At 36.0% G+C, this 27,542-nt stretch overlaps 1 protein-coding gene across 1 annotated transcript in view; it reads right to left on the bottom strand.

The window, feature by feature from the left end:
- TEX11 (testis expressed 11) overlaps window positions 1–27,542 on the bottom strand; it is a 243,368-nt gene that overhangs the window by 79,201 nt on the left and 136,625 nt on the right. The window contains exons 17-20 of the mRNA XM_043569958.1: window positions 12,044–12,146; window positions 8,108–8,232; window positions 5,247–5,332; window positions 999–1,055 (exon numbers count right to left, since the gene is read on the bottom strand). Coding sequence (XP_043425893.1) covers window positions 999–1,055; window positions 5,247–5,332; window positions 8,108–8,232; window positions 12,044–12,146 — 371 coding nt within the window. The remainder of the gene's footprint in view (window positions 1–998; window positions 1,056–5,246; window positions 5,333–8,107; window positions 8,233–12,043; window positions 12,147–27,542) is intronic.

Here is a 27,542-nt window from a genome sequence, read left to right on the forward strand (position 1 = left end):
TTCTTTCAAATCATTAGGAGGTAGTGGATTTTGTGAATGAAAAATTGGTGACCCAATTCTTCCACCAATTGTTAAGTTCCTGATGTCTTATGCCACAGAAGCTGTGAGCAGAAATGTATTTGAATACTCTTAGCTGAGCTAATACAGATTCACAATCAACAAGTCAACCAGGTTATACATTTCTATGGGAAAGTAAGAGATATGTCTATATATGCCTCATGTTAAGAAAGGGGGAAACTGGGCTGTCAGGGTGGCTCAGTTACTTAAGTGTCTGGCTTCGGCTCCAGTCATGATCTCACAATCCATGAGTTCGAGCCCTGCATCAGGCTCTGTGCTGACAGCTCAGAGCCTGGAGCCTGCTTAAAATTCTGTGTCTCCCTCTCTCTCTACCCCTCTCCTGCTCGCATTCTCTTTCTCTCTCTCTCAAAAATAAACATTAAAAAAATTAAATGGGTGAATTTTTAAAAAAGGGGGAAAACAGATGCAATATCATAGTAAAATCATAGCTAATGTTACTGACAGCTTAGTAAGTGCTTGGCACTCTTTTTTTTTTTTTGAGAGAAAGGGGAGGGAGAGAGGGAGAGGGAGAATCCCAAGCAGGCTCCATGCCCAGTGCAGGGCCTGACATGGGGCTTGATCTCACGACTGTGAGATCATGACCCAAGCTGAAATCATGAGTTGGACATTCAACAGACTAAGCCACCCAGGAGCCCCTTGGCACTCTTCTTTGAAGTGTTTTCACATATTTATTCATTGAGTCATAACAGCAACCCCAGAAAGTAGATACTATTATATTCTTATTTTACAGATGGGGAAACAAAAGCCCAGGTTACACGTCTAATGAGTCACAGAGATAGGCTATGAACCCAGGAAGACTGGCCCCTGAGCCTATATTAATATTACCCACAAGACAATACATCTCTCAACATAAGGTTCATACTGAAAGTTACTACAATTTTTCTAATGGCAAGTACACCACTTCTACTGAAATAACTTACCTGCTTTCAGATTCTGACATCTGAGAAACTTTTGGAAGAGCCAGACGAAACAAACACCTGTATGATAAAGTAATACAAAAAATGATGCTTAGGAAAAACATGTGAAAGAATATTTACCAAGTTATTAATCTTTATTATCCTAGGAGGCAGAAGTGAGAAAAGAGAGGGTAAGGAGGAGACTAAGGTTATTTTACTTATAGATCTTTGTATTGTTTTAATGATTGTAATGAAAACATAAATTTTATAATTTTGGAAGAGTAATTTAAGAAAATAATTTAAAACAGAAGTGATGCTTATGACAAATTCTTAAATAGTTCCCCAGTTTATATCCAAATCACCTGATAGAACATCAGGTACAATGTAGAAATCTTACTATTTTTTTAAGGAACCTGGAACTGGCCTTTGGGTTCCACGTAAACTAGGATGACTATTCTTTCAAGGGAATATGACAGCATCATGATGAACTGACAAAATAAGGTAGTTTATAAAGTTTCAAACCCTAAAAATCTTTTTAAAAATACCATCTATCCTGAATGATTTTAGATATTTATCTGAGGTGTACATCTATCTTTTGATAAACCTTTTGATAAACCATTTTTCTTCACAGAAAGAGAGAGGGGAGAAATCAAATTCAACTGGTATCTTTTTTAACTTTAAGCATCCCTATCAAATTTCCAAGGACATTTCCCACAGAAATAGAAAAACAATCTTAAAATTCATATGGAAACACAAAACACCCTGAATAGCCAAAGCAACCTTGAGAAAGAAGAATAAAGCTAAAGACATCACACTTCCTGATTTCAAACTATACTACAAAGCAACAGTACATTAGTAATCAAAACAGCATGGTAACAGCACAAAAAATAGTAACATAGACCAAAAGATAGACAGCCCAGAAATAATAAGAGAGCCAAAAATATTCAGTGGGGGAAAGAGAGTTTTTTCAATAAATGTTGCTGGTAAAACTGGATATTCACATGCAAAAAAAATGAAATTGGACCACTATCTTTCACTACTCACAAAATTAACTTGAAATGGATTAAACACAGAAGACCTGAAAACAGTAAAACTCCTAAAAGAAAACATAGGGAAAAAGCTCCTTGACAATGATTTTTTGGATATGACACCCAAAGCACAAGCAACAAAAGCAAAAATAAACAATTGAGACTACATCAAACTACAAAGCTTCTGCACAGCAAAGGAAACAAAATGAAAAGGCAATCTATGGAATAGGAGAAAATATTTACAAACCATGTATCTGATAAGGGGTTCATATACAAAACAAATAAGGAACATATACAACTCAATAGGGGAAAAAAAAGCAAAAAGTGTGATTAAAAAATGGGCAAAGGAGTTGAATAGACATTTTTCTTTTCTTTTTTTTTAAATATGAAATTTATTGTCAAATTGGTTTCCATACAACACCCAGTGCTCATCCCAACAGGTGCCCTGTTCAATACCCATCACCCACCCTCCCCTCCTTCCCACTCCCCATCAACCCTCAGTTTGTTCTCAGTTTTTAACAGTCTCTTATGTTTTGGCTCCCTCCCTCTCTAACCTTTTTTTTTTCCTTCCCCTCCTCCATGGTCTTCTGTTAAGTTTCTCAGGATCCACATAAGAGTGAAAACATATGGTATCTGTCTTTCTCTGTATGACTTATTTCACTTAGCATTAACACTCTCCAGTTCCATCCACGTTGCTACAAAAGGCCATATTTCATTCTTTCTCATTGGCAAGTAGTATTCCATTGTATATATAAACCACAACTTCTTTATCCATTTATCAGTTGATGGACATTTAGGCTCTCTCCATAATTTGGCTATTGTTGAGAGTGCTGCTATAAACATTGGGATACAAGTGCCCCTATGCATCAGCACTCCTGTATCCCTTGGGTAAATTCCTAGCAGTGCTATTGCTGGGTCATAGGGTAGATCTATTTTTAATTTTTGAGGAATCTCCACACTGTTTTCCAGAACGGCTGTACCAGTTTGCATTTCCACCAACAGTGCAAGAGGATTCCCATTTCTCCACATCCTTGCCAGCATCTATAGTCTCCTGATTTGTTCATTTTAGCCACTCTGACTGGCGTGAGGTGGTATCTGAGAGTGGTTTTGATTTGTATTTCCCTGGTGAGGAGCAACGTTGAGCATCATTACTTTGATTCCTAAACCAGACAGAGACCCAGTAAAAAAAGAGAACTACAGGCCAATATCCCTGATGAATATGGAGGCAAAAATTCTCAACAAGATACTAGCAAATCGAATTCAACAGCATATAAAAAGAATTATTCACCAGGATCAAGTGGGATTCATTCCTGGATGCAGGGCTGGTTCAACATTCACAAATCAATCAATGTGATACATCACATTAATAAAAGAAAAGATAAGAACCATATGATCCTGTCAATAGATGCAGAACAAGCATTTGACAAAATTCAGCATCCTTTCTTAATAAAAACCCTCGAGAAAGTCGGGAAAGAAGGAACATACTTAAACATCATAAAAGCCATTTATGAAAAGCCCACAGCTAATATCATCCTCAATGGGGAAAAACTGAGAGCTTTCTCCCTGAGATCACGAACACGACAGGGATGTCCACTCTCACCGCTGTTGTTTAACATAGCGTTGGAAGTCCTAGCATCAGCAATCAGACAACAAAAGGAAATCAAAGGCATCAAAATTGGCAAAGATGAAGTCAAGCTTTCACTTTTTGTAGATGACATCTTATACATGGAAAACCCGGTAGACTCCACCAAAAGTCTGCTAGAACTGATACATGAATTCAGCAAAGTCTCAGGATACAAAACCAATGCACAGAAATCAGTTGCATTCTTATACACCAATAATGAAGCAACAGAAAGACAATTAAAGAAAATGATCCCATTCATAATTGCACCAAGAAGCATAAAATACCTAGGGATAAACCTAACCAAAGATGCAAAAGATCTGTATACTGAAAACTATAGAAAGCTTATGAAGGAAATTGAAGAAGACATAAACAAATGGAAAAACATTCCATGCTCATGGATTGGAAGAATAAATATTGTTAAAATTTCAATACTACCCAAAGCTATCTACACATTCAATGCAATCCCAATCAAAACTGCACCAGCATTCTTCTCGAAGCTAGAACAAGCAATCCTAAAATTTGTATGGAACCACAAAAGACCCCAAATGCCAGAATAGACATTTTTCCAAAGAAGACATGCATGGTCAACAAATACATGAAAAGATGCTGAACATCACTAATAATCAGGGAAATGCAAAACAAGACCACACTGAGATATCACCTCACACCTGTTAGTATCAAAAAGTAGAGGTAAGTGTTGGTGAGGATGTGGAAAAAAGGGAAACTATGAACACTGTTGGTGTAAATATAACTTGGTACACCCACTGGAAAACAGCATGGAAGTTCCTCAAAAATTAAAAACAGAACTACCCTATGTTCCAGCACTCCCACTTTTGGGTATAGATCTGAAGGAAAGAAAATCACTATCTTGAAGAGCTACCTGAACCCTCATGTACACTGCAGCATTATATACAACAGCCAAGACATGGAAATAACCTATGTCCATTGATAGATGAATGGATAAAGAAAATGTGATATTTACACACACACACACACAGACATACAACACACACACACAGGAATATTATTCAGCCATATAGAAAAAGGAAATCCTGCCTTTTGTGACAACATGGATCAAGTTTGAGGGCATTGTGCTAAGTGAAAAGAAAGACAAATACTGTATTATCTCACTTACATATTGAATCTTTAAAAAACAGCCAAACCCATAGAAAGAGAATAGAATGATGTTTGCTAGAAGGTGGGTGTGGAGGAAGGGTACAAACTTCAAATCATACGATGCACAAGTTCTGGGGCTATAATGTAGAGCATGGTGACTATGGTTATTAACAAGACTGTATCATGTATTTATTACATATTTGAAAGTTGGGAAGAGACGAAATCTTAAATGTTCTCACCAAACCTAAAGAAACTGTAATTTCTTGAGGTAATGGACATGTTAACTAATTCTGTTGTGCAAACCACTTCGCAGTATCAGGTTATACACCTTAAACTTACACAATATTATTTGTTGATTATATCTCAATAAAGCTTGGAAAAAAATTTAAAACAACAGTTGGTATAGTAGACCTGATCACATCAGCACCTTTTTGACAAAGCATATAGACTAAGAATAAGATTTACAAGAAATCCTTCCACATCTATAGGATGTGAATTACTTACTTTAAAGCCGAAAGGACTTGTTGTGGGTCTTCTGAATATTGAGCTAAATATTCCAAAGCTTTTCCTGCCACAATTTGTTGTCCATTCTAAATAGGACAAATATAATATATTAAATTATATCTCAAAGTGATACTTAGAAAATGTTATCTATATTCCTGTCCATTAATGACAAGAAAAAATTCTGAATTTGTTCATTTTTTATTATCGAAAGAACTAATGCAAAATGGTAGAATGAAGAAATAACTCATTGACAAAAACAGAACAGGTCATGTTGGCCCCAGAAACCCACTCCTTCTTATCCATAAATACTCACTGCCTTGCCAACACTGCCTTGAATCCACTAGGACTAATCTTATTGTGCTCTTTATCCCAGTTTATTAGCAGTAACCAAAAGAACTCCGGACTCTCATTTCCAGCACTCCAATCATGATAAAGCTCTATAAATCCTTTCTTTTTTCCTCTTTTCCCATTTCTCCCCAACTCCCCCAATCTTTCTACTACGGTCTCTGAAGTTCAGTTCATTACCATCAAAATCTTCTCTAGGAGCAACATCTTCCCTAAAGTTCCCTCCACATTCTTTCTATAATGGAAATCTAGGTCCCACCAAGGATACTGCTTCCAAAAAGCCCTCTCAAGTAGTGGTGGTTTTTCTCAGATCTCCCTTCTATCCATGGACCTGGAGATGGGATAGGTGTCATTTTTGTTCTTCATTGCTGTTTTAAAATTATTCTCCCTTCTTCCTCCCTAAACTCCCCAGCTTTGAATTTCCTGTCATCAGACTATATCACCCACCACTCCTCATTGTGCTGATCTATCAGCTCTCAGGCCATTTCTTTTTATTTCTTGATGACCTATCTATTGCACAGTTATTTTCTCAAAACACTACTCCTGTCTTAGTTTTTGGCACTTTCAATATATAGATAGATTATCCTCCTAATATCCTTGTCTCTTATTTCCTTGAACTCTACTCTGTCAATTACCTTAGCTGTTCACTAGCATAGTCAATCAATGGGACCCTATCGTTATTGTTGAGGGTCTTTTCATGTGTCTGTTGGCCATCTGGATGTCTTCTTTGGAGAAATATCTGTTCATGTCTTCTAACCATGGATTGTTTGTTTTTAGGGTATTGAGTTGTATCAGTTCTTTCTATATTTTGGATACTAACCCTTTGTCGGATATGTCATTTGCAAATATCTTCTTCCATTCCACAGGTGGCCTTGTAGGTTTGTTGATTGCTTCCTTCACTGTGGAGAAGCTTTTTTATTTTGATGGAGTCCCAATAGTTTATTTTTGCTTTTAGTTCCCTTGCCTCAGGAGACATAGCTAGAAAAATGTTCCTATGGCTGATGTCAGAGAAATTACTGCCTGTAGTCTCTTCCAGCATTTTTATGGTTTCGGATCGCACATTTAGGTCTTTAATTCATTTCGAGTTTATTTTTGTGTATGGTGTAAAAAAGTGATCCAGTTTCATTCTTTTGCATGTATCTGTCCAGTTTTCCCAACACTGTTTGTTGATGAGACTGTCTTTTTCCCATTGCATACTCTTTCCTCCTTTGTTGAAGATTAATTGACCATATAATTGTGGGTTTATTCCTGGGTTTTCTATTCTGTTCCATTGATCTCTATGTTGGACCCTGTCAATACTAATGGTTGCAAACCTTCCATACTCATAGTCAGGGCTGGGACTAAGGTGAGCTAGGTGACTGATGCAAGTGGGGCACCTAAGGTGCAAAATTTAAGGAAGCACTCGCTCTCAGGATCATGCAAGAACTAACTCTGCACTTGCATGACTCACAAAGTGAGTGCTTCCTTAAGTGCCTCCTTTCCTCACCCTAGTCCTACACCCTGCTCTGCTTCATGTATTCTACTTTCTGACCACTATCTCCTACCTTTCTACCTTTCTACTTCACTCCTTTCTCCTACCTCCTACCTTTCTAATTCACTCCTTTCTATTCACTCTAGCAATCCTTCAACTGCACTTAAACCTCCAATCCATTCATGTTACTAATTTTTCATTGTCTCTCATCCCCTTGATGTCCTCCTCCATGGCCAGGTGAAATTCCATGGGAATTTATTATAACCACTACCTTGTTCCTTGATTATCCTACTCCTCTTTTGCTTCATTGTATTCATCTGGCAAAACGACAAGCCTGATTAAATTCAACTTTCCACTGACTTTTGTGCCTACATCCATGTAGCTGAAAGTGGCTGGATAAAAACCTGTATAACTATTTGTTTTATTTTAAAAATTCATCAAATAGGCCTTAATTCTTACTGGGCAAGCATCCCACACTACCTTTGTCATTCACTTTCTTGCTTTTCTGAATGATTAGTTTACACCTTATCCTAACTTCTCAAACTCCCCAACACCTCCTCTCCCATTCTCACTCTCAGGTGATGATCTTGTTTCCTATTTCGTTGAAAAAACTGAAGCAGCCAGGAAAAAAAAACTTCCAGATTCCCACTACTACATTTATTCACACACCAGGGACCACACCACATACTCCAACTTCTCAACTGCTAGCATAGATGAACTATGCATGTTCTTTCCTAAAGCCAATCCCTGAATGTACATACTTGTGTCCATCACTTCCCCCCTGCTTAAGGACATTGCTCTAACAATTCTCCCTTTCCTCTCTCACAATGTCAACTTTTTGTTCTCTTACTGGATCATTTCCATCAGCATATAAACATTCTCATTCATAACAAACAAACAAACAAACAAACCCCTGATCCTACTTCTCACAACCAACTGACCAATTTTCTTTTCTTTGTAGCAAACTCCTCTAAGGACTTCCATTAATTATATCTTAAAAAGGAAAAGAGGTAAAAAATCTTATAGATAAATACATAAGAATTACCTCTAGAGCAAATTGGGCAACTAAACTGAGAACCGTGACAGGTGAATCTTTGTCCATACGTAGCGCATTCTCTTTTGGTACTACACCTGTTATTAACTTCTCTAATGTATTAATTGCCTGCAAAGCTGAAAAAGAAGGAAAGAGTTAAAAAAAAAAAAAAAGAAAAGGAGATACTCTTATCAAAAATAATAGCAATCTAGGGTTAATTATACCACAGTGACTTTGGAACTCATTTTATGAGCAGTAACAGCTTTAAAATATTAATTTTCATAAATTCATCTAAATTGCTAAACTGTCAAGGAAGACTTGAATGTCAGAAAAATGCCCAATTGAGCAATTCACCCCTGTGAATTTATCCCATGGATATATTTGCAAAAGTGAACAAAAACATAAAAATATGTTCATCCTGCAATTTTTTTAAGAGTGCAATATAGGGGCAACCTAAACTCCATCAATGATGGATGGGCTAAATACATTTTGGTACACTCATAAAATGGATTATAAAACAGAACGAAACTGAAAAACGAATGGTGGTATTACATTCAATTATGTATCTTAAAGGTAGAATACAGTAAGTTAAGAATATGCACTACAGAACTTAAGTAACAATTAAAATAACAAAACAAAGAGAGCTTATAAGCCAAAAATGAAATAAATACAATCATAAAAAATACTCAATCCAAAAGAAAGTAGAAAAAAGAAAAGTGGCAAAAAAGAACAGGACGAACAGAAGACAAATAACAAGATGCTAAATTTAAACCTAACCATATCAATAATCATGTTAAATACAAATGGTCTATATGACTTGAGTAAAAGGCAGATAGTCATGCTGAATTAAAGAAAGCAACTTTCAACTATATGCTACCTACAAGAAACATACTTTAAACATAAAGCCAAAATTAGTTAAAAGAAAAACCATGGGATAATATGTATTATAGTAATGGTAATCAAAAGAAAGCTGGAGTAGCTATAGTAATATCAGACAAAATGGATTTCAGAGCAAAGAATATTATCAGTGACAGAAAGTTACTCTGTGATGATAAGGAGTTAATTCATTTAACTCCTTAGATAGATATTCGATCCTAAATATCTATGCATCTAATAACAACATATCAAAACACAAAGAGCAAAAACTTATAGAACTACAAGGAAACATGAACAAATCCACAATTGTATTCAAGGATTTCAGTACCTTCTCTTAATTGACAGAACAAGTAGTAAATCAGCAAGGATACAGTACACTTTACACTATTAATCAACTTGACTTGAATGTTATAAACATCTATAGTTTATATACATTTTTCTCAAGTGCACATTGAACATTTATAAATAAAGACAATATTCTGGGTCATATAACAAGCCTCAACATAATTAAAAGTATTAAGTCACATAAAGTTATGATCTTTGACTACATGATTTCAAATTTATTACACAGCTAAACTAATTAAGACAGTGCAAAAGTGGTGTAAAGATAGATGAATAGATCAATGCAACAGAATTAAGAAACCAGAAAGAGACCCAAACACACATATTACAATTGATTTTCTTTTCTTTTCTTCTTTAAAGTTTTATTTATTTATTTTGAGAGAGAGAGAGAAAGAGAGAACACAAGCAGGGGAGGGGCAGAGAAACAGTGAGAAAGAGAGAATCCCAAGTAGGCTCCATGCTGCCAGCACAGAGCCCAACATGGGGCTGGGGCTCAAACTCACAAACTATGAGATCATGACCTGAGCCAAAATCCAGAGTCGGATGCTTAACCGACTGAGCCACCCAGGCACCCCGACAACTGAATTTTTAATAAATGTGCAAAGGTAATTCAGTTGAAAAAAGATAGTTTTAAAATAAATAATGCTGAAAAAAATGATGCCGAATGATTAGATAGCCATGTGCAAAAAAATAAAAAATAAAAAATAACTTTGGTTCATACCTTAAATTAAATACAAAAATTAATATGAAATTGATCATAGAACTAACCGTACACTTAAACCTATAAAATTTCTAGGAGAAAATATAGGAGAAAATTTTTGTGACCTTAGATTAGATAAAGATTTCCTAGGTATATTACCAAAAACACAATCCATAAAACAAGAAAAAAGATAAATTAGACTGTCAAATTTCTCACGAAAGACATTGATATGAAAATAAAAATAAAAATTTATAAAACACATCTGATAATTTATATCTAAAACATATAAAGAACTTTCAAATCTCAATAAGAAAACAAAGTTCCCTATATCTCAGTAACCAGAATATATTTCTTTCCTATGTTCGAGCTACTATGGTATAAGATGAATAAAACATATAGAGATGAATTAGAGAAAAAGAAAACAAAGTTCCCCATAGAAAACTGGTTAAAAGATTTATAAAAACACTCTGCCAAAGAAGATATATGGATGTCAAATATTAGACATTACAAAAATGCTAGTTAAAACCACAGTAAGATATCACTACCCAACTATTAGAATGGGTAGAAATTTTTTTAAAGGACAATTCAAAGTGCTGGTGAGAATGTAGACCAACTAGAACACTAATACATAGCTGGTTAGAATGTAAAATTGTATATCTACTTAGGAAAACAGGTTGGCAGTTTCTAATAAAGTAAAACACATATTTATCATACAACCCAAAAATCCAATTCCTGGAAATTTACCCTACAGAAGTTAAATCTTATCATCACACAAAATCTGTAAACAGATGTTTATAGCATGTTTATTCACAGTCACCCAAAATGGAAACCATCCATACTTCAAATGGTGAATGAAGAAACAAACTGTGGTACATACATACGATAGATTACTATTCAGCAATAAAAAAGAACTACGGAAACACAACAGTATGAATGAGTTTCAAATTCATTATCCTAAGTGAAAAAAAGGCACAAGAAGCTTCATATTATATTATCCCATTTATATCACATTCTAGAAAAGGCAAAAATATTAGTTGTTCCCAGGGCTAAAAGTGGCAGGAAGGAATGACAACAAAGGAGCCTGAGTAATTTTATTGTTCTGTATCATGATTGTAATGGTGGTTACCTGACTATATATTCTTGTCAAAACAAATAGAATTATTCACAGAATTATTAATATAAATAAACCCCATAGAATCATACACTAGTAAATTTTATTCTATATATCATCAATAAACATGGCTTTAAAAAATGGTCACAGATAACTGGGGAAAAAGTAAAAAGACTGAGCTGGTGTTATGTTTAAGAAGTAAAATTATTTTATTTTAATAGAATATGACAAAGTTTAATAGGAAATCTATTTTGGGGCACCTGGGTGGCTCTGTTGAGCGTCTGACTTCAGCTCTGGTTCATGGGTTCAAGCCCCGCATTGGACTCTGTGCTGACAGCTCAGAACCTGGAGCCTACTTCAGATTCTCTGTCTCCCTCTCTCTCTGACCCTTCCCTGCTCCTGGTCTCTCTCTCTCTCTCTCTTAAAAATAAATAAACAGGGGCGCCTGGGTGGCTCAGTTGGTTGAGCGTCCGACTTCGGCTCAGGTCATGATCTCGTGGTTCCTGAATTCGAGCCCCGCGTCGGGCTCTGTGCTGACAGCTCAGAGCCTGGAACCTGTTTCGGATTCTGTGTCTCCCTCTTTTTCTGACCCTCCCCCGTTCATGCTCTGTCTCTCTCTGTCTCAAAAATAAATAAACGTTTAAAAAAAATTAAATAAATAAACACTAATAAAAAATTAAAATAAAAGTACGCTGGAGGCTTTGATTGTCTAAGACAATTCTTAACTGAATTGGGTTTGCAGTATAAACTCCCTCTTACCCCACAGCTTTGTAAACTTAATTTTTAATTACATAGGAAAGCTAGAATATAGAATATACAACTCCGCTGTCTTAAAAACAATGTTTTTTTCTTTAAAGTACAAAAGGATTATTATTATTTGTATTAACAGTCAAATATAATTCATAAATAACATTTATACCTCTGGTAGAGTTTTGCTCTAAAACCGCAATCTTGAATATATAAAACTGAGTGAAAATATTTGTAGGATCACGTCGTTCAGCTTCTCTCACTGATGCTTTAGCCTGAAAAAGAGAAATATTGGACCTCTTTTATAAAAGTAATAAGGAAGACCTTACCATATTTTACTAATATTATTAACATAATCACAACGGCTGAGGATACTCATCATGAAAAGATGTGATTCTAAGTAAAATTTTTAAAGAACTGTTCTCTTAAAACACTAAAGAAGCAGCGAGTTCTGCTTATGTAAATAGTGTGCATTAAATACGTCAGACTGACCCTCCTACTGAAAACAATGAAAAATGTTAGATAACATTTTTTTCTATTCCAAAGCAACTTACAAGACACTAAAACCTAAGGAAAAGTGAGGTTCCAGAGAAACAAGCAGAGAATTAAAGCCACTTTTTTTCTGGGGGGCATTTATAAATCTGAACAAATGTTAGCTTAGATTTAATGAAACTCACTAGGTCAGGGAAAAAGACATCAAGACCCAAGGGATCACACTCTTAGGCTAAGGGCAAACCACAAGTAAACTACTCCTACCCACATCCCCAGGGGACTGCAAAGAAAGTTCCTTTGGTTCTGAGAGGAACACAGCAGAATGGGGTGGGGAGAACCAATCTCTGTGGTGTGACACAGGCTTTCTCATACATTTACAGCACCAAATTACATCATAGGGGAAGCCAAAAGACCTCAAGTGATGAATTTAGTTGACGTTGGTCCCAAGCATCTGAAGAAGCAAATGTAAATCCTTTCTGGGGGAAGGAAACTTCATCTTAAGCTTCAAAATGTTTCCAAAAATAATTTTTCAAGAATCATGAGTAGTAAACATAAAAAAAAAATCAAGCATACTAAAAAGCAAGGCACCATAAGTGAGACTCAGCAGAAACAACAAATAGCAGAAACAGATTCTCAAAATGCAGACACCAAAATTATCAAAAACTGTCTATAAAACACCTGTTTGCAAAGTTCAAGGAAATAAAAGATATATATGTATTTTTGATATATATATAGGTTGATATTCAATAGGACATTTTGATACAATACAGTGGTTGTTTCCACCTGATATCAATTCTGACTGACTACTGCCCATGCCATATTAGTTGTTACACATCTTGTATATCACAGAACTTTGTAGGAAAGATAAAACACAAAATATGACCTTGATGATTTGAAAAGGAGAAACTACTTGAAATGAAAAATACAATAACCCAAGTAGAAACATAATCAATAGGCTTAATGGCAGATTAGAAACATGAGAAGGGAAAATTAATGAACTGAAAAATAAGACAACGTAAATTAGCAAAAGTGCAGTACAGACATTGCAAACATGGACAGTTAAATAAGGACTCTACTCTTCTTAAGACAACCATTAAAAGAACTGAAACACTAAGTAATTTCCACACTGGCAGAGGGGGTTACCAGAAATTAAAAAAAAAGAAAGAGGATAGTCCTTTCAACCAATTGTGCTGGAACAGCTGGAAATCCACATGCAAAGTAAAAAGAAAAAAAAGAATCAGAACACAGACCATAAACCTTCCAAAAACTAAGTCAAAATGGGTCATGAACCTAAATATAAAACCCCAATGAACGGAACTCTTAGAAAGTAACACAGAAGAAAATTGAAGTGATCTTTGATCTGGTGATGACTCTTTATTTTTTACTTATGTATTTAAAGTTTTTCTTTAAATTCCAGTTAGTTAACAGACAGTGTAATGTTAGTTTCATGTGTGAACATTCAACACTTCCATACAACACCCAGTATTCAGCACAAGTGCACTACCTAATCCCCATCACCTATTTAACCCATTACCCACCACTCACCTCTTCTCTGGTAACCATTAGTTTCTCCTCTATAGTTAAGAGTCTGTTTATTGGTTTGCCTTTCTCTTTTGTCCCCATATACTCATTTGTTTTATTTCTTAAATTCCACATATGAGTGAAATCATATGGTATTTGTTTTTCCCTGATTTATTTATTTATGTATTTGTTTGTTTATTTATTTATTTATTTACTTATTTATTTTTGGGAGAGAGCAAGCAGGGGAGCAGCAGAGAGAGGGGACAGAGGATCCTAAGTGGGCTCAGTGCTGACAGGTTGACAGGGTGACAGCAATGAGCCCAATGTGGGGCTTGAACTCATGAACTGAGAGATCTTGACCAGAGCCGACATCAGACACTCAACCAACTGAGCCACCCCGATGCCCCCTTTTCCCCAATTTATAATTTAGTAGTTTGTTGCTTTATTGTTGAATTCTTTGTATATTTTGGACACCAATTTTTTTATCAGATACATATTTTGCAAATATTTTCTCTCACAGTATGGCTTATGTTTTCATTCTCTTAACAGTCTTTCACAGATCAGAGGTTTCTAATTTTAATGATGTCCAACCCACACTTTATTCTCTCATGGATTGTGCTTTTGATGTTGCATTTTTATTTTTTATGTTTGTTTATTTATTTTGAGAGAGAGGGAGAGGGAACGTGAGTGCTCTCCCAAAATATAAACAAACAAACAAACAAACAAACAAATTGGGAGAAAGACTTGGACACCACACTAATGAAGACATACAGATGGCAAATAAGCACAGAAAAAGATGCACAACATTATATTTCACCAAGGAAATGCAAATTAGAACAATATCACTGTACAACTATTAAAATGGCTAAAATCTAAAACACTGACAAAAGCTAATGCTGGTGAGTATGTGGAGAAATTATACTTCTCATTCATTTCTAGTAAGAAAAAATATAGTAGAGCCATTTTGGAAGATAGTTTGGTAGTTTCTTATAAAACTAGACATACTCTCACAATATGATCCAGCAACTGTCCTTCTTAGCATTTACCCAAATGAGCTAAAAGCTAATGTCCACACAAAAATCTGCATGTTAATGGTTATAGAAACTTCACTCAAAATTGTGCAAACTTGGAAGCATCCAAAATATCCTTCAATAGGTTATAAAAATATATAAAATTCAGAACACCCCAATTCTGTTATGATACTGTGTAAATCACTTTTATCCCTACTATAAAAGTTAAAAACAATAATGTTAAAAACAACTATAGCTATAAAAATTTGTTAACAGGCGTGCAATATAAAAGTACGTGAAGTGTAACATGAATAGCATAAATGTGGGGAGAGCAGAAGCAGAAGTGTAGAGTTTCTCTATGCATTTGAAGATAAGTAGTTAACAGCTTAAAATAGACTGTTATATCTAGAAGATGTTTTACGTAAACCGCATGATAACCACAAAGAAAAAACTCATACTACATACATAAAAGATAAACAAAAAGGAATTATAGCATACTACTACAAGAATAATTTTTAAAAACACAGCAAGAGAGGGGTGTCTGGGTGGCTCAGTTAGTTAAATGTCTGACTTCGGCTCAGATCATGATCTCATAGTTCATGAGTTCGAGCCCCACTTTGGGCTCTGTGCTGACAGCTTAGAGTCTGGCACCTGCTTGGGATTCTGTGTCTCCCTCTCTCTCTGCCCCTCCTGTGCTTGCAGTCTGTCTCTCTCAAAAATAAATAAGCACTGGGGAGCCTGGGTGGCTCAGTCAGTTAAGGGTCTGACTTCAACTCAGGTCATATCTCATGGTTCGTGAGTTCAAGCCCCACGTCGGGCTCTGTGCTGACAGCTCGGAGCCTGGAGCCTGCTTCGGATTCTGTGTCTCCCTCTCTCTCTGCCCCTCCCCCACTCATGCTCTGTCTGTCTCTCTCTCTATCTCTCTCTCTCTCAAAAATAAATAAGCATTAAAAATTTATAAAAATAAATAAGCATTAAAAAAAGACAGCAATAGAAGGAAAGAAATAAAGGAATTAAAAACTAAGAAAACAATTAACAAAATGGGAATAGTAGGTACTTACCTATCAATACTACTTAAAATATAAATGAAATAAACTCTCCAATCAAAAACACAGAGTGGCTGAATGGGTTTTTTTTAAATAATTTTTTTGGATGTTTATTTATTTTTGAGAGAGAGAGAGAGAGACAGACCATGAGCGGGGGAGGGGAAGAGAGAGGGAGACACAAAATCTGAAGCAGGCTCCAGGCTCTGAGCTGTCAGCATTGAGACTGACACGGGGCTCAAACCCATGAACTCATCATGACCTGAGCCGAAGTTGGATGCTTAACCAACTGAGCCACCCAGATGCCCCTGAATGGGTTTTTAATAATAATAATAATAATAATAATAATAACTCCAACAGTATGCTACCTACTAGAGACTAACTTATCTTTAAAGAAACACATAAACTGAAAGGACTGAAAATGATATTATATGCAAATGGTGAGGAAAAGAGCAAAAGTGGCAGTGATTATATCAGATAAAATAGACTTTAGTCAAAATTGCTCACAATAGACAAAGAAGGCCGCTATATAGTGATAAAGGGGTCAACTAATCAAGGGGATATAACAATTGTAAATATATACACACTCAACATTAGAGCAAGTAACTATTTTTTAAATTTTTTTAACGTTTATTTATTTTTGAGAGAGAGAGAGAAAGAGACAGAGCACAAGTGGGGAGGGGCAGAGAGAGAGAGGGAGACACAGAATCCAAAGCAGGCTCCAGGCTCCGAGCTATCAGCACAGAGCCCAACGTGGGGCTTGAAGCCACGAACCGTGAGATCATGACCTGAGCTAAAGTCAGACACTTAACTGACTGAGCCACCCAGGTGCCCCTAGAGCAACTAAACATTTAAAACTTATATTAACCAAAAAGGTATTCAATATCATTAATCATCATGGAAATGCAAATTAAAACCACAGTGAGATACCACTTCACACCTGTCAGGACGGTTAATTCAAATACACAAGAAATAACAAGTGCTGGCAAAGATATGGAGAAAAAGGAACCCTTATGTACTGTTAGTTGCAATGAAAATTGGTAGCACCACTGTGGAAATCATTATGGAGTTTCCTCAAAAACTTAAAATTAAAATTACCATATGATCCAGTAATTCTACTACTGAGCATTTACCTAAAAAAGGGAAAACATTAATTTGAAAACATTACACCCCTATGCTTATTGCACCATTATTTACAGTATATTGCAACATTATTTAAAATAGCCAAAATCGGGGCGCCTGGGTGGCGCAGTCGGTTAAGCGTCCGACTTCAGCCAGGTCACGATCTCGCGGTCCGTGAGTTCGAGCCCCGCGTCGGGCTCTGGGCTGATGGCTCGGACCCTGGAGCCTGTTTCCGATTCTGTGTCTCCCTCTCTCTCTGCCCCTCCCCCATTCATGCTCTGTCTCTCTCTGTCCCAAAAATAAATAAACGTTGAAAAAAAAATTAAAAAAAAATAAATAAAATAGCCAAAATATGGAAACAACCCAAATGTTCATTGATGGATTAAAAAAAACAAACATAGTATATATATATATATATATATATATATATATATACACACACACACACACACACACACACACACACACTGTGGAATATTACTCAGCCATAAAAATGAATGGACTCTTGCAATTTGCAATAACATGGATGAAACTAGAGAGTCTAGAGAATATAATGTTAAGTGAAATCAGTCAGAGAAAGACAAATACCATATAATTTCACTCATATGTGTTATTTAAGAAACAAAACAAAAGGGGAAAAAGGGGACAGACAATAAGAGACTCTAAATAAAGACAACCAACTGGTGGCTGCCAGAGAAAAGATGGGTAGGGGATAAGTGAGACAAGGTGATTAAGAGTACACTTATCTTTTTTTTAAGTTTATTTATTTTGAGAGAGAGGGAGAAAGAGCATGTGTGCATGAGTGAGTGGGGTAGGGGCAGAGAGCTATGGAGAGAGAGAATCCCAAGCAGACACGGGGCTCAATCTCACAAACCATGAGATCACAACCTGAGCTGAAACCAAGAGTGAGACGCTTAACTGACTGAACCACCCAGGCACCCCAAGAGTACACTTATCTTGATGAGCACTAAGACATGTATACAATTTTTGAATAATTATATTGTACTCCCGAAATTAATATAACAATGTATATTAATTATACTTGAATTTAACAATTAATCAATCAAACGCTAACCAACTGAAGAGAGTAATAGAGAGCAATAATAAACAATAGGGGACTTCAACACCCCACTTTCAACAATGCATAGATCACCCAGGCAGAAAATTAAATAGTAGACTTGAATAACACTATAGACAAAATGGGCCTTACAAATATTTAGAGAACATTCTATCCAATAGCATCAGAATACATACTTCTCCTAAAGAGCACCCAAGGATCATTCTCTAGGATAGACCATAAGTTGGGCTAGAAAGCAGGCCTTAACAAATTTAAGAAGACTGAAATTCTATCAAGTGTCTTTTCAAAACGCAATGGTAAAAAACTAGAAATAAATGACTGAAAAATGAAAAATTAATAAATACATGGAGATTAAACAACACATTCTCGAACAACCAATGAGTCAAAGAAGAAATCAAAAGGAAAATCACAAAGTATTTTGAGACAAAAGAAACTGGGAACACAGCATATCCAAGCTTACGGGATACATCATGTTTGGCTTAGAACATGAAAACTGACACCACAGAAATACAAATGATCATAAACTATTACTATGAATAATTATACACCAACAAATTGAAAAACCTAAAAAAATGGATAAATACTTGAAACATGCAACCTATCTAGATTGAATCAGGTTGAAACAGAAAATCTGAACCTGTTACCAATAACAGGTAAGATTTAATAAGTAATCAAAATCTTCAAAATCAAGTGCATATGAAACTTTCTCCAGGATATGTCACATGATAGCCCACAAAAAAAGTCTTAATAAATTTAAGAATATTGAAATCATACCAAGCATTTTTTTGACAACAATAAACTGAAATGAGAGACAAAATCTGGAGTGGCTTAGTTGGTTAAGCATCTGACTTCCACTCAGGTCATGATCACAGGGTTCCTGAGTTCCAGCCCCGCCATCGGACTCTGTGCTATAGCTCAGAGCCTGGAGCCTGCTTCGGATTCTGTGTCTCCCTCTCTCTCTACCTCCCCCCTCTGGTGCTCTGCCTCTCTCTTGCAAAAATAAATAAACATTTAAAAAATTGTTTTTTTAAAAAAGATAAAATCTGGAGGAAAAAGACACATGGAGGATAAACGACATGATACTAAACACATAGGTCAACAAATAAATCAAATAGGAAATCAAGACATACATGGAGACAAATAAAAAAGAAAACAGAAGGGTGCAAACTCTTTGGAATGCAGCAAAATAAATTCTAGGAAAGAGTCTTATAGTGATACAGGCCTCTCTAAAGAAACAAGAAAAATCTGAAACAAACTAACCTTATACCTAAAAGATAAAAAAAAGAACAAGCTTAAAACTAGTAGAAAGAAGGAAATAATAAAGATTTAAGCAGAAATAAATGAAATAGTCTTAAAAAATAGAAAAGATAAATGAAACCAAGAGCCAGTTCTTTGAAGACATAAACAAAATTGATAAACCTTTAGCCAGACTTCTCAAGGAAAAAAGAGAGATGACTGAAATAAAGTCAGAAATGAGGGAAGAGAAATAAAAACTGACACCATAGAAATACAAAGGATTCTAAAAGCATACTATGAAAAATTATAGGACAACAAATTGGCCAAACTAGAATAAATGGATAAATTCCTAGAATTATATAAACTATCACAACGGAAACAGTAAGAAATAGAAAACTTGAACAGACTGATAATCAGCAAAGAAACTGAGTCAGTAACCAAAAATCTCCCAAACAAACAAAAGTCCAGGGCCAGATGGCTTCTTCTCAACCTATTCCAAAAAAATAGAAATGGAAGAAAAACTTCCAAATTCATTCTATGAAGCCAGCATTACTCTGACTTCAAAGCAAGGAAAAGAAAAAAAAAAACCTCCACTGAAAAATAGAACTACAGGCCAATATCCCTGATGAACATGGATGTAAAAATTCTCAATAAAATACTAACAAATTGAATCTAAAAGCACATTAAAAGAATCATTCATCATGCTCAACTAGAATTTATTCCTAAACTGTAAGAGTGGTTCATTATTCATAAATCAACCAATGTGATACACCACATTAATAAAAGAAAGGATAAAAATCATATAATCATTTCAAAAATGCAGAAAAAGCATTTAACAAAATACAGTATCCATTTTTGATTAAAAAAAACCCTCAACAAAGTAGAGAGAAAATACCTCAACATAATAAACACCAAATCAAAAAATACCACAGCTAATATCATCCTCAATGGGGAAAAACTGAGAGCTTTTCCTCTATGGTCAGGAACAAGACAGGAATGTCAAGTCTCACCACTGTTATTTAACATAGTCCTGGAAGTCCTAGCCTCAGCAGTCCAACAACAAAAGGAAATAAAAAGCCTCCAAGGGCACCTGTGTGGTTCAGTCAGTTAAGCATCCGACTTCAACTGAGGTTATGATCTCACAGTCTGTGAGTTGGAGCTCCACGTCAGGCTCTGTGCTGACAGTTCGAAGCCTGGAGCCTGTTTCAGATTCGGTGTCTCCCTCTCTCTACCTCTTCCCCCACTCATACTGTGTCTCTCTCTCAAAATAAAATAAAGACATAAAAATTTTTTTAAAAAAAGGAAAGAAAATAAAAAGCCTCAAAATTGGCAAGGAAGTCAAACTTTCACTGTTTTCAGACACCACAATACACCATATAGAAAACACGAAAGACTCTACCCAAAAATTTGCTAGAACTGACACACAATTTCAGTAAAGTTGCCGGATACAAAATCAACACACAGAAATCTGTTGCATTTCTACACACTAAAAATGAAGAAGCAGAAAGAGAAATCAAAGACTAGATCCCATTTACTATTACACCAAAAATCGTAAGACACCTAGGAATAAACCTAACGAAAAAAGTAAAAGACTTATACTCTGAAAACTATCTAACACTGATGGAATATGACACAAAAGAAATGGAAAGACACTCATGTTCATGGATTGGAAGAACAAATATTGTTAAAATGTATATATCACCCAAAACAGTCTACATATTTAATGCAATCCCTTTCAAAATACCACCAGTATTTTTCACTGAAGTAGAGCAAACAATCCTAAAATATGTATGGAATCACAAAAGAACCCAAATAGCCAAAGCAACCTTGAAAAAGAAAAGCAAAGCTTGGAGGTATCACAATTCCATATTTCAAGTTATATTACAAACCTGTAGTGATCAAAACAGTATGGTACTGGCACAAGATAGACACATAGATTAATGGAACAGAATAGAAAACCCAGAAATGAACCCACAACTATATGGTCAACTAATCTTTAACAAAACAGGAAAGAATATCCAATGGAAAAATGAGTCTCTTTAACAAATGGTGTTGGGAAAACTGGACAGCAACATGTAAAAGGATTAAACTGGATCACTTCTTACAACGTCATAAAAATAAATTCAAAATGAATCAAAGACCTAAATGTGAGACTTGAAACCTTAACACAGGCAGCAACCTCTTTGATATTGGCCATAAGCAACTTCTTTCTAGATATGTCCCCAGTGCAAGGGAAACAAAAAGAAAAACAACATATTGGGACTACATCAAAATAAAAGTCTTCTGCACAGTGAAGGAAACAATCAACAGAACTAAAAGGCAACCTAGGGAATGGGAGAAGGTATTTGCAAATGACATAGCTGATAAAGGGTTAGTAGCTAAAATATATAAAGGGTTTATAAAACTTAACACCCTCAAAACAAATAATCCAAGTTTTTAAAAAATGGGCAGAAGACATAAATAGACATGTTTCCATGAAAAGATGCTCAACATCACTCATCATCAGGGAAATACAAATCAAAGCCAAAATGAGATAGCACCTCACACCTGTGGGAACGGCTAAAATTATCAACACAGGAAACTATAGATGTTAGCAAGGATGCGGAGAAAGGGGAAACCTCTTACACTGTTGGTGGGAATACACACTGGTGTAGCCGCTGTGGGAAACAGTACAGAGGTTCTTCAAAAAGTTAAAAATAGAACTACCCAGGGCACCTGGGCAGCTCAGTTGGGTAAGCATCTGACTTTGGCTCAGGTCATGATCTCACAGTTCGTGAATTCGAGCCCTGCATCAGGGTTTCTGCTGTCAGCGTGGAGACCACTTCAGATCCTCTGTCTCCCTCTCTCTCTGGCCCTCCCGCATGCTCTCTCTCTCTCACTCTCTCTCAAAAATAAACATTAAAAAATAGAACTACCCTACAATCTAGCAGTTACACTACTAGGGATTTGCCCAAATGGTACAAACATACGGATTCAGTGGGGGCACGTGCACCCCAATGTTTATAGCAGCCTTATCAACAATACCCAAACTATGGGAAGAGCCTAAATGTTCACTGACTGATGAATGGATAAAGAAGAATGAAGAGTGAAATCTTGCCATTTGCAACAACGTGGATGGAGCTAGAGTGTATTATGCTAAGTGAAATAACTCAGAGAAAGACAAAAACCATATGATTTCACTCATATGTGGAATTTAAGAAACAAAACAGATGAACAAAGGGGGAAAAAAGAGAGGGAAGCAAACCTTAAGAGACTCTTAACTACAGAGAACAAACTGAGGGTTAATGGAGGGAAGGGGTGGGGGATGAGCTAAATGGGTGATGGGTATTGAGGAGGGCACTTGTTCTGTGGGGCACTGGGTGTTATATGTAAGTGACAAATCACTAAATTCTATTTCTAAAACCAATATTACACTATATGTTAACTAACTAGAGTTTAAAAATTTGAAACAAAAAAGGGAAATTATAATGTTGAAACAATGAAAGAATGGAAATATAATTTTTTAAGTTTATTAAAATTAGTCAATGATAAGACCAAAAGCATTAAAATAAGATACCACCTCATACCTGTCACAATGCCTAAAAATCAACAACGTAAGAAACAATAGGTGCTGGACAGGATGTGCAGAAAGGGAAACCTTCTTATACTGTTGGTGGAAATGCAAGCTGGTACACACATTCTGGAAAATGGTATGGAGATTCTTCAAGAAATTAAAAATAGAACTGTCCTACGATCCAGCAATTAGACTACTACATATTTACAAGAAGGACACAAAATACTGATTCAAAAGGATACATGCACCCCAATGTTTATAGCAGCCTTATCTACAATAGCCAAATTATAGAAAGAATTCAAATGTTCATCGACTGATGAATGGATAAAGATGTGGTAGTGTGTGTGTGTGTGTGTGTGTGTGTATAAATATAATGGAATATTACTCAATCATCAAAAAGAATGAAATCTTGGGGCACCTGGGTGGCTTAGTCAGTTAAAAGTCTGACTCTTGATTTTGGCTCAGGTCATGATCTGACAGTTCATGAGATTGAGCCCTGCATCAGGCTCCTGAGCATGGAGCCTGAGCATGGAGCCTGCTTGGGATCCTCTCCCTCTCTCTCTGTCCCTCTCCCAGCTCTCTCTGTCTCAAAGTCAGTAAATAAAAAGAATGAAATCTTTCATTTGCAACAATGTGGATAGAGGTAGAGAGTATTATGCTAAATGAAGGAAGTCACAGAAAGACAAATACTGTATGATTTCATTCATATGTGGAAAATTTAAGAAACAAAACAAACAGGTAAAGGGAAAAAAACAGAGGGAGTCAAACCAAAAAACAGACTCTTAACTATGGAGAACAAACTGATGGTTGCCAGATGGGATGTGTGTGGGAGATGGGTCAAACAGGTGATGGGGATTAAGGAATGTATTTGTGATGAGCACCGGGTGTAGTATGGAAGTGTTGAATCACTATATTATACACCTGAAACTAATATTACACTGTATGTTAACTAATTCGAATTTAAATAGAATATTAAAAAACCCGATTTATAATTGCACTAAAAAGAATAAAATAACTAGGGATAAATTTAACCAAGGAGGTGAAAGACCTATGCTCTAAATCTATAAGACACTGATGAAAGCAATCCAAGACAAACAGCGAGGATGTAGAGAAACAGGAACTCTCTTGCACTGCTTGTGGAATGCAAACTGGTGCAGCCACTCTGGAAAACAGTGTGGAGGTTCCTCAAAAAATTAAAAATAAAATTACTCTATGACCCAGCAATAGCACTACTAGAAATTTATCCAAAGGATACAGGAGTACTGATTCATAGGAGCACATGTACCCCAATGTTTATAGCAGTGCTTTCAACAATAGCCAATTTATTGAAAGAGCCTAAATGTCTGTTAACTGATGAATGGATAAAGAAGATGTGGTTTATATATACAATGGAATCCTACTTGGGAATGAGAAAGAATGAAATCCTGCCATTTGCAGCAACGTGGATGGAACTGGAGGGTGTTATGCTAAGTGAAATAAGTTAGCCAGAGGAAGACAGTTATCCTAAGTTTTCACTCATATGTGGATCTTGAGAAACTTAACAGAAGACCATGGGGGAAGGGAAGGGAAAAAATAGTTATAAACAGAGAGGGAGGAAAGCAAACCATAAGACACTCTTAAATACAAGCAACAAACTAAGGGTTGATGGAGGGGGCAGGGGAGAGGGGAAATTGGGTGATGGGCATTGAGGAGGGCACTTGTTGGGATGAGCACTGGGTGTTGTATGTAAGCAATGAATCACGGGAATCTTCCCCCAAAACTAAGAGCACATTGTATACACTGTATCTTAGCCAACTTGACAATAAATCATATATAAATTTTTTTTTAAGTTTAAAGTTTTTGAAGTCCCATTAGACGAGGTAAAGAACCTCCAAAGCCTTTGAAAGCACCCTCTTTTTCCTCTAAGCCTACTTTTCCTCATCACCTTCATTTATGAAAAATAAAAGAAACTATTTATTACATAAAAAAGGAATACAGGGGTGCCTGGGTGGCTCAGTCGGTTGAGCATCCGACTTCAGCTCAGGTCATGATCTCATGGTCTGTGAGTTCAAGCCCCACGTCGGGCTCTGTGCTGACAGCTCAGAGCCTGGAGCCTGCTTCAGATTCTGTGTCTCCCTCTTCTCTCTGCCTCTCCCCCACTTGCACTCTGTCTCTCTCTCTCTCTCAAAAATTAATAAACATTGCCACGTAGTACTCCATTGTGTATATAAACCACAATTTCTTTATCCATTCATCAGTTGATGGACATTTATGCTCTTTCCATAATTTAGCTATTGTTGAGAGTGCTGCTATAAACATCGGGGTACAAGTGTTCCTATGCATCAGTACTCCTGTATCCCTTGGGTAAATTCCTAGCCATACAGAGAAAGACAGATACCATATGTTTTCACTTTTATGTGGATCCTGAGAAACTTAACAGAAGACCATGGGGGAGGGGAAGGAAAAAAAAAAGAGGTTAGAGTGGGAGAGAGCCAAAGCATAAGAGACTCTTAAAAACTGAGAACAAACTGAGGGTTGATGGGGGTGGGAGGGAGGGGAGGGTGGGTGATGGGTATTGAAGAGGGCACCTGTTGGGATGAGCACTGGGTGTTGTATGGAAACCAATTTGACAATAAATTTCATATATTGAAAAAAATGAATAAACATTAAAAAAAGGAATACAAACAGAAAGATATACCCCATTCATGGATTGGAAGAATATTAAAATGTGCATACTATCAAAAGTAATCTATATATTCAATGCCATCCCTCATTAAAATACCAATAGCATTTTTCACAGAACAAGAACAAATAATCTTAAATTTTGTATAGAACCAGAAAAGATCCTAAGTAGTCAAAACTAACTTTAATTTTTTTAATGTTTATTTTATTTTCAGAGAGAGTGAGTGCAAACACAAGTGAGGGAGAGGGAGGAGCAGAGAGAGAGGGAGACACAGAATCTGAAGCCAGCTCTAGACTCCGAGCTGTCAGCACAGAGCCTGACATGGGGCTCAAACCCACAAACTGCAAAATCATGACCTAAGCTGAAGTTGGACGCTTAACCTTCTGAGCTACCCAGGCACCCCCAAAACAATCTTAAGAAAGATCAAAGCTGGAGGTTTCACAATTTCAGATATCAAAAGATACCACAAAGCTATAGTAATCAAAACAGTATGGTACTGACACATAAACAGAGACATAGGTCAATAGAACAGAATAGAACACTCAGAAATAGACCCACACCTGTATGGTCAATTAATCTATTGACAAAGGAGGTAAGAATATACAATGGGGAAAACAGTCTCTTCAAAAATGATGCTGTGAAAACTAGACAGCTACATGCAAAAGAATGAAACTGGACCACCTTCTTACACTATATACAAAAAATAAAATAGAAATGGATTAAAGACCTAAATGTGAGACCTGAAATCACAAAACTCCTAAAAGAAAACATAGGCAGTAATCTCTTGGACATCAGCCTTAGTAACTATTTATGGATGTGTCTCCTCAAGCAAGGGAAACAAAAGCAAACAAACTATTGGGACTATATCAAAATAAATAGCTTCTGCATAGTAAAAGAAACAACCAAGAAAACTAAAAGGCAACCTATGGAATGGGAAAAGACATTTGCAAATGACATAGCCAATAAAGGGTTAGTATCCAAAATATATAAAGAACTTATATAGCTCAACACCAAAAAACAAACAACCCATTTTTTAAAAATGGGCAGAAAACCTGAATAGATATTCCTCCAAAGAAGACATACAAATGGCCAACAGACACATGAAAAGATAACTCAACATCACTAATTGTCAGGGAAATGAAAATCAAAACCACAATGAGATATCACCTTACATCTGTTAGAATGGTTAGTATTAAAAAGAATGAACAAGTTTTGGCAAGAAATGTGGAGAAAAGGGAATCCTCATTGCACTGTTGATTGAAATGTTAATTGTTACAGCTCTTGTGGAAAACAGTACAGGGGCTCATCAAAAAAAAAAAACAGTAATACTATTTTTATAGTAAAAATTAATATATGATCCAACTGTTCCACTGCAGGTATTACCTAAATAAAATGAAAAGACTAATTCAAGAAGGTATATGCACCCTTATGTTTACTGCAGCATTATTTACAATAGCTAATATACAGAAGCAACCCAAGTGCTCACTGACAGATGAATAAAGTGGTGTATACAGTGTGTGTGCATGTGCGCGCACACACACACACACACACACACACACACACACTGGAATATTACTCAATCATAAAAAAGAATGTGGTCTTGCCATTTGCAACAACATGGATGGATCTAAAGGGTATTATGATAAGTGAGGTAAGTCAATCAGAGAAAGATAAATATTACATGATTTCACTTATATGTGAAATCTACAAAACAAACAAATACAACTAATACTGAGAAGTAACTGGTGGCTGCCAAAGTGTAAGTTGGGGGGGGGGGGAGATGTGCAAAATAGATAAATGCGATTAAGAGGTACAAAGTTCCATTTATAAAATAAGTCATAGTGATGAAAAGTACAGCATAGGGAATATGGTCAGTAATATTGTAATAATGTATGGTGACAGACAGTGTCTACACTTATCACGGTCAGCACTGAGTAATTATAGAACTGTTGAC

Source organism: Prionailurus bengalensis, chromosome X (genome assembly GCF_016509475.1).
Source record: "Prionailurus bengalensis isolate Pbe53 chromosome X, Fcat_Pben_1.1_paternal_pri, whole genome shotgun sequence".
Classification (NCBI taxonomy): Eukaryota; Metazoa; Chordata; class Mammalia; order Carnivora; family Felidae; genus Prionailurus; species Prionailurus bengalensis.